We start from the raw sequence: 7,586 nt of genomic DNA, 5'->3' as shown, positions 1-7,586 counted from the left end.
ATTCTACTGTTTTTTTTTTTTTACCCAGTCATTTAAAAATAACACATTTTAGAGCTGTAACGACAATACCGTGATACCGTGAAATTTTTGCTTAAGGTTATCATACCGTCAAAATCTCATACCGGCCCATGCCTAATGCTTTCACTACACACAACAAAGCGCTGTTATAATGTGTTGTGAGGTTGGGTTTATTTTTAGAGCATCTTGCCTTGATATCTTGATCTTGATCTTTTGAAGGAATAGCTTACCGTCATTTACTTGCTCTCATGTCGGTCCAAACCTGATCTCTCTTGGAACTCAAAATGAGGAGTTCAGCAGAATATCTCTGTTGGACAGTGATGTTTCTCTGCAGTAATTTGTCCTTAACTCTGTGTTATACGACTGCTGTAGGTTCTACGTTCCTGTATTCGACGCATGCCTACACCCTGCTGAGCGCCGTGGTGGAGAGAGCAGCAGGTCAGCGCTTCCTCGACCACATGATGAAGATGTTTCAAGAGCTGGGCATGCTGAACACCGTACCGGACGAAAACGACCCCATCATATACAACCGCTCCAGGTAAAAGAGACATTAAACATGCAATTTAAACATAAATGATGAACATGTTGTTAATTTTCTGAATTCTGATTTTAGGGGATCAAAAAGTTGAAAATATCAGCGTGATACAAATCCACTGATAAATAAATAAATGTTAAAAAGAAAAAGTTAAAAATATGATGCAAAATATTAAAATGTTGTTTGTAAATATTAATATTTTAATATTAAGTCATGTGGAGCAGTGTTGTTACTGTTAACTAGTAAAAAATGACAAAAACACAACAAAATTACTAAATTTAAACTAAAATAATATGAAAACTGAAAATATCAAAATAAAAATTAATTCATAATATCAATAAATAATAAAGTATATAAATAATATATGTATATACTTTATATACTAAAGTATATAAATATATATGTGTGTGTGTTTTACCTTGAAAAAAATATATTTAAAAACTTTTCGAAAATAATGATTAAAGGGATACTCCACCCCAAAATGAAAATTTTGTCATTAATCACTTACCCTCATGTCGTTCCTAACCCATAAAAGCTTAGTTCGTCTTCGGAACACAATTGAAGATATTTTGGATGAAAACCGGGAGGCTTGTAACTGTCCCATTGACTGCTAAGTAAATTACACTGTCAAGGTCCAGAAAAGTATGAAAGACATCGTCAGAATAGTCCATCTGCCATCCGCATCACCGTAGTGCCATTTTGGAGTATATCCGCTGAACACAAGCAGCGTACGCTATTCTGTGTCAGCTGCGACACTAGGATACGTTTTCTACGTGTATTTACGCTTTGATTTGAACGAAAACAGTGCATTTGTGCAGCACGGCTGACACAGAAGAGCGTACGCTGCTTGCGTCCAGCTGATATTCTCCAAAATAGCGTTACAGTGATGCGGAGAGACACAGAGGAGACGAATTGTTGAGTCAGTGGGACAGTCACAAGCCTCCCGGTTTTCATCCAAAATATCTTAAATTGTGTTCCGAAGACGAACGAAGCTTTTACGGGTTTGGAACGACATGAGGGTAAGTGATTAATGACAACATTTTCATTTTGGGGTGGAGTAACCCTTTAAGATGTGTACATTCACATATTTAAGGTGTAAAGAAAATATGTTATTACTTTTTACTTGATGGTTACACCACATTACATTTTTAGAGTTATTATTTGAAACGTTTCTTGAAAATGGTATAAAAGTGTTTCAAAATCATAGTAAAAAAACAACCTTTTGTTTTCATATGATTGCACCATGCTTTTCTTAAACACTCATTGACCTGTATAACATCTCCCCTTGTTCCCTGCAGGTTCTACCACTTCAATAAAAAAGGTCGTGTTGTGAACTGCCCCTATGTGGACAATTCGTACAAATGGGCTGGAGGTGGATTTCTGTCCACTGTGGGCGACCTTCTGGTGTTCGGTAACGCTCTGCTCTACAGCTATCAGATGGCCGGACTGAAGAACACAGATGGGCTGCTTCCTGGCTTCCTCAAACCCCACACGGCCAAAGCCGTATGGGCACCTGTGGACAAAACAGATGCGTCGTGGGACAAAGACGGTCTGTATGCCCAGGGCTGGCTGGTGGTGGAGAAACGGCAGAAATACGGGCAGTGCCGCAGCCGCAGACATTACGTCTCACACACAGGGGGCGCTGTAGGGGCCAGTAGCGTCCTGCTGGTGTTACCCAGCGAGAGCGGACACACAGCGAATCAGATGCAGCTTCCTCCACAGGGGGTGGTGGTGACCATCATCACAAATATGCAGTCAGTGGGGCTCAATACCACCGCGCTGAAGATTGCACAGGAATTTGACAAGGCCAGGGATGAAGAAACTGCATCCACTTGATTTATAAACACTGCTGTGATCCTTTTGTTGCCATATTAAGAGATTTGTGGTAAACATCAGGACGCTTCTTTGTTTACAGTGCTGAGGTGTGTTCATGCCTCAGTTATAATTAAACATTCGTGCCAAGTGCTCTTTTAGCTCTTTTATACATATAGGAGCAGTCGAATACGTTGAAGAATTAAAAATGTATTATGGAAACCTCTGTGACAGCCTCTTTCTGATTTTTTCATTTTCCTCCTACATTCGCCATGTCATGCTCACGATAAGTTCAGCTCAGTCTGGTGATTTATCACATTTATTACAGGGAAGTTGAAAAGCAGTGACGGCAGTGCCCTAAAACTATTTTAAACAATTTACTGAAATTCTTTCAAAACCTCATATTAATTTTAAAGTTTGTGTATTTGTGCTTTTTAAAATGTATTTCACACCACTGGAATACTTAAGTGAACTGAACAAAGTCAAAACATGATTACAAATGATGAAAAACAAAGGAAAAGAAATACTGTAGCTAATAATAAAAATAATAATAATACACATTCATTCAAATTTTAACAAATAAAAATGTTCTTTGTCATTCTAAAATAATTCTAAAATAGAAAGTATTTCTATAATCCCTTATTTATTTATACACACACACATACTGTTCATACAGCACACAAATGTCATGCATAGTAATCGCCACTAGATGGCAGTCATAATACTTTATTTAATACCTACCTTTATTAGTAGAAAGAGCAGAACATTACAATAAATACAATATCAGATTTTTGATTATCTGTATTACCAATTTACCAGTAGTCAAATTTTTAGTCAAAAATTATTTTAATGAGGTAAACAGATATTGGTGTGCATAAAAATAAGCAATGGATTATTTCTTTTTTCTTAAATATGACATTTATTAAATTCAACTTTTTTTAGTCATTATTAGTTTATAGGTTTATATATGAAGAGTTTGGTTCCAAAACTATAAATCCATTTTGATTAATTTGAGTAAAATTACCAAGAAAGTGGCAAGATGGAAACCACTATTTTCTGTTTCAAACTTTCACATAGCATCTTTAGGTTCTAATAACATTAAAAATTCAAATCCAGATTTTGATTTTCAAAGATTTATTATAAAATTTTATTATTTTTTCCCCAAAATGCAATAAATCCATGACACTTTTTTTTTTCCAGAATGCAATAAATTCATTGAATCAATATAAAAGTTAGTTTTCATATTGAAACTGTTGAAAATACACAACATAGTAAGTTGATCCACAGCCTCTGAACTTGGTCAATACTAATCTTATATACAGGCACTGGACTAAAAATACATTCAATCAGTCATCGCTCCCAAAATGAATTAAACGGGTCATCTTGTTAATAATGAACATACATGAATAATATCACATTAAACCACAGAAATTCCAAAATGACATTTCCCTTACATTCAACTTGCAAAAGTGCATTCATCTTTGCCATGTTACATTCATTTAGTTGACTAGTGCTATACGCTGTATTAACAAAACATTAATGGCATAAATAAAAACACTTACACTGACAAGCTACGCAATATCGCGTTCATAATCGAATGCGACTCATCTACGATTATGAACGCGATATTGCAGTGATCTACGGCTCGCCATCTGAAAGCACGTGATGGAGATTTACTATTAATCACAGAACCGGCTTTACTGACGAGATGCGCATGACAATCACATGCGATTTATCGTGCAGCCCATTATTATTTTTGTTGTTGTTATTATTGCTGCTATTTTATTGTTGTTGTATTTTTTTGTTATTTCTGTTGTTTTTGTTATTAATGTTTTTATTTTTGATGTAAAATAAAATAATACAAGTAATTTTGTACCAATTTTTTAAAATATGTTTTATGTACTGTACCCACTTAAATTAATTAAACTCTGACACAGTTTGAGATAAAGGTAAGGTAGATTAATTCATTAATTTTTATTTTATTTTTTAAGCATTTAAGATGGAAACTCAATAAACCATTCCACAGAATTAAGTTTTTTTTTATTGAAGTTTATCTAAATATTTAAAACTTTTGACAGTCAGATTTAATAGTGAGAGGAAAACACTGGTAAAACTTTAATTAATATTCATCCATCTGGCTCATTCATTTCACTGGAATCACATTGCATTGTGGGTCACATTGTGCATGAATTGTGCCCTGTTGTACAGCATATTACTCATTTTGGCACATACAGTAGTTCATCTAGATATTAGACATACAGAAAATGTGCAAACTGTGCACAGTATACACACATACTGCAAAAATAGTAACATGCTTCTATAACATGAACATGTTTGATTTTTGAAAAATATTTTCTTGAAAAGTGTCTGATTATATTTTATAAAATTATTCTATGTCCAGTCCAGTGGTGTATATTAATGATTGAGCTTGTTGTTGTTACTTACATTTAATGGTAAAACATTTCAACATTATGAAGGAATTTCAGTATAATCCAGTAGAGATGAAGGAAATAAAAAAAGGAATAAGTGTATAATCAAAGTTTCAGCCAAAACAAAAACAGCACACTGTAAAAAATGTATGTACACGGCACATGTGACCATTATAATATATATTATTAAGTCTTCTATATCTAATTATAATTAAAATCAATGCTAAGGATGCTCGTTTTGAAATGTATTGCTTTCCATTGAACATCTGATATGGTAACAGTTTGCTTGTATAGAATCTGCATCCTTTTTACATATTTAAATTAAGATGTTTTAATTGACAGAACTATTTACAAAATCTATGAATATTAAGAAAGATATTTTGAGAGTAGCTTGCACTTTGGGCTATTGTGCAACTGACACATTTTTCACATTGAGTTGAAGACCTCCACAAGGGGGCGATGTTACAAAGTAAAGTCATAGACTGTATGGGTAAAGTTGTTCCTCTATCAATAATGGAGTCGTCCAAACCATCAAAGCCTCTTTTAGTAACCAATGTCGAGTTCACATGATGCATCTGAGTTTCAAAAGTCGAGTCACACCGTCTGACTAGGCCTTCTTGATTTGACTCTCCAGTACTCAGGTTTTGGTTGACTCTGGGCATTTCTCTTTACTCTGGGAATAAATAGTAAAGATAGAAAAGAGTGTTCATTTCTAGTAGGTTTTGGGGGTTAAAAAGATAAAAGATGATGTTAACATATGGATAAGTTGAAAATCTTTAAAAGAATATTCTGGGTTCAAGTTAAACACATTCGATGGCATTTTTTTTTAAAAAAGGTTGATTAGCACAAAAAAACTTTTTTTTTTTTTTTTAAAGGGGGTAAGAATGCTTAAAGAATTTGAGGGAAGTTTTCACTCAAAGTTTCAATTTGAGAGTATTTAGGGGGGCGTGGCAGAGTCTTAACTTTGATAAAGAATATCTCTTTGGTTTTGAGACTTTAGTCTTTGCAACTTCAGGGATCTTATCTATGCACAATCAGCTTGTAACACTCCAAAGAGAAAGGAAAACTTGAAATCGCATCATATGACCCCTTTAAAGGTTAGGATGAGGCATTTACAAAGGAAGTCAATTGGACCAATCTTTGAAGGATTTAAAATTCTAAATGTAATTGTATTATTATAAAAGCACTTATATTTCTGCACTAAAATCTGTGTGTATTATCTGAGCTGTAAAATTGTTCCCATCAGTTTTACCGTCATTTTAGGATTTTTTTGGAGCTGTAAAATTTGATAAAACTTTACAAAAGGTTTGTTATCTATTTTTTCCACACACTTATACGCATATTGTTTACTTCTTGTGGCTATACTTGTGAAACAGTGAATAGTTTGAAGATCACAAATGTCCATAATTATTCACTTCCGTTGTAAGGGTTACGCTGAATCATTCACTCAACCGATTCGTTCAAAAAATGATTCATAAACAAATGATTCATTCTGCTGTGGCTTCATCTGGAACAAAATTCGTTGGCGGAGCAAACAGATCAAGCAACTGGCGATATAGTGCCCAAAATGTAAGTTATTCACTATTAACTACGTACAGAAATGTTGTAACCAGCTTATTTTGCAAGGCGGAAGTAAGCTATTTTCTATGAATGTGTGAGACTTCCGTTTCATTAGCCGTCCCAGGTAAACAGGCTAACTAGAAGAATAACAAAGTGCAGTAAATGGTAAAACAATGCACGCTGCAAAATCAGTATGTTTAAGATTATGATTATACATTGAAATTCTATCATAACAAATACCAATTGCAGTTTTGCGATATAAAGTAGTATTTTTGAACAGATAAAATAACTGGAATCTATGACACCGGAAGTCTCGCACATTCAAGTTACAAATGGTAACAGTTAACAGTAATGCTTTACTGTAGACAGTTCTTTTTATTAACTGAGAGACGAATTTTTGTGATAATCCACCGCATGTTTCTTTATAATGTCGATAAAACTTGTGTTGAATGCTTAACTTCAGTGTCAGAAGCGCATGTGACTCACTTGCAGATGTAGTAGATGACCACACCGAGCACCACTAGGATGAGGAGGGCGATGATGACCACAGCGGCGATCATGCCCTTCTCCTCACTGTCCTGCAAGAAGCTGAACAGCTGGAACTGCTCACATCTGCTGCCCTCATAGTTCGCACTGCATCTACAGGACAAGGGTTTCATGCAAAACATTTCATAGGTATTTTATAATGTAAATGACAAAACAAGAGATATTCTGTTCGTGAAGATACTTACACACATGTGGGAGTAGACACCGAGGGTATTTTAAAGCATGTTCCTCCATTCATGCAAAAGGTGGCTTCTGACCCAGTGCAAGGGTCACCGTGTTCTATAACGAGAGGAAAACCAAAGGAAACAAAGAGTATATGCATCATTTATTTACCTCGCCTTTATTTTGCATTTACTTTGCATTTGCATTTCGAGAATTCCACATCACGGAAACAACATCAAGTGTGATTTGCACATGATACGATTTTATATCAAATTCCTTTTCTTGTTATATTTTTATTATCTTTAATATTTTCCCCTCATTTCTTTGATGTTTTTATTACCTGCCATCATGGGAAATACTGAATAGATCTTCTCGTAATGGAAATTTTAACTGACAGCAGTCACTTGATGAACACCTGAGGACAAAGTAGTAAATGTGGTCAGGTTAGCTTACATTTGTTCAGAAAGTTTACATATTTTAATCCCTTTATATATATATATATATATATTTTATTTTATTTTTAA

At 34.4% G+C, this 7,586-nt stretch overlaps 2 protein-coding genes across 2 annotated transcripts in view; one reads left to right on the top strand and one right to left on the bottom strand.

Moving 5' to 3' along the window:
- The window catches only part of LOC107739080 (serine beta-lactamase-like protein LACTB, mitochondrial), a 6,410-nt gene extending 3,786 nt beyond the window's left edge, over window positions 1-2,624 (top strand). The window contains exons 5-6 of the mRNA XM_016551063.1: window positions 391-556; window positions 1,852-2,624. Of these exons, the coding sequence (XP_016406549.1) occupies window positions 391-556; window positions 1,852-2,389 (704 nt within the window). The 3' untranslated portion in view covers window positions 2,390-2,624. The remainder of the gene's footprint in view (window positions 1-390; window positions 557-1,851) is intronic.
- A 2,569-nt stretch (window positions 2,625-5,193) lies between these two features.
- LOC107739110 (pro-neuregulin-4, membrane-bound isoform-like) lies at window positions 5,194-7,434 on the bottom strand. Its single transcript, XM_016551108.1, has 4 exons — window positions 7,403-7,434; window positions 7,086-7,179; window positions 6,841-6,993; window positions 5,194-5,467 (listed from the first exon to the last, which is right to left on the bottom strand). The coding sequence occupies exons 1-4, from the start codon at window positions 7,410-7,412 to the stop codon at window positions 5,389-5,391; spliced, it is 336 nt and encodes a 111-aa protein (XP_016406594.1). The 5' UTR covers window positions 7,413-7,434; the 3' UTR covers window positions 5,194-5,388.
- Between the last annotated feature and the right edge of the window lie 152 nt (window positions 7,435-7,586).

Source organism: Sinocyclocheilus rhinocerous, unplaced genomic scaffold (assembly GCF_001515625.1).
Source record: "Sinocyclocheilus rhinocerous isolate Xijiao unplaced genomic scaffold, SAMN03320098_v1.1 scaffold675, whole genome shotgun sequence".
Classification (NCBI taxonomy): Eukaryota; Metazoa; Chordata; class Actinopteri; order Cypriniformes; family Cyprinidae; genus Sinocyclocheilus; species Sinocyclocheilus rhinocerous.
Note: the sequence above shows the minus strand (reverse complement) of the source record. Positions and strands in the feature narration are given on the sequence as shown.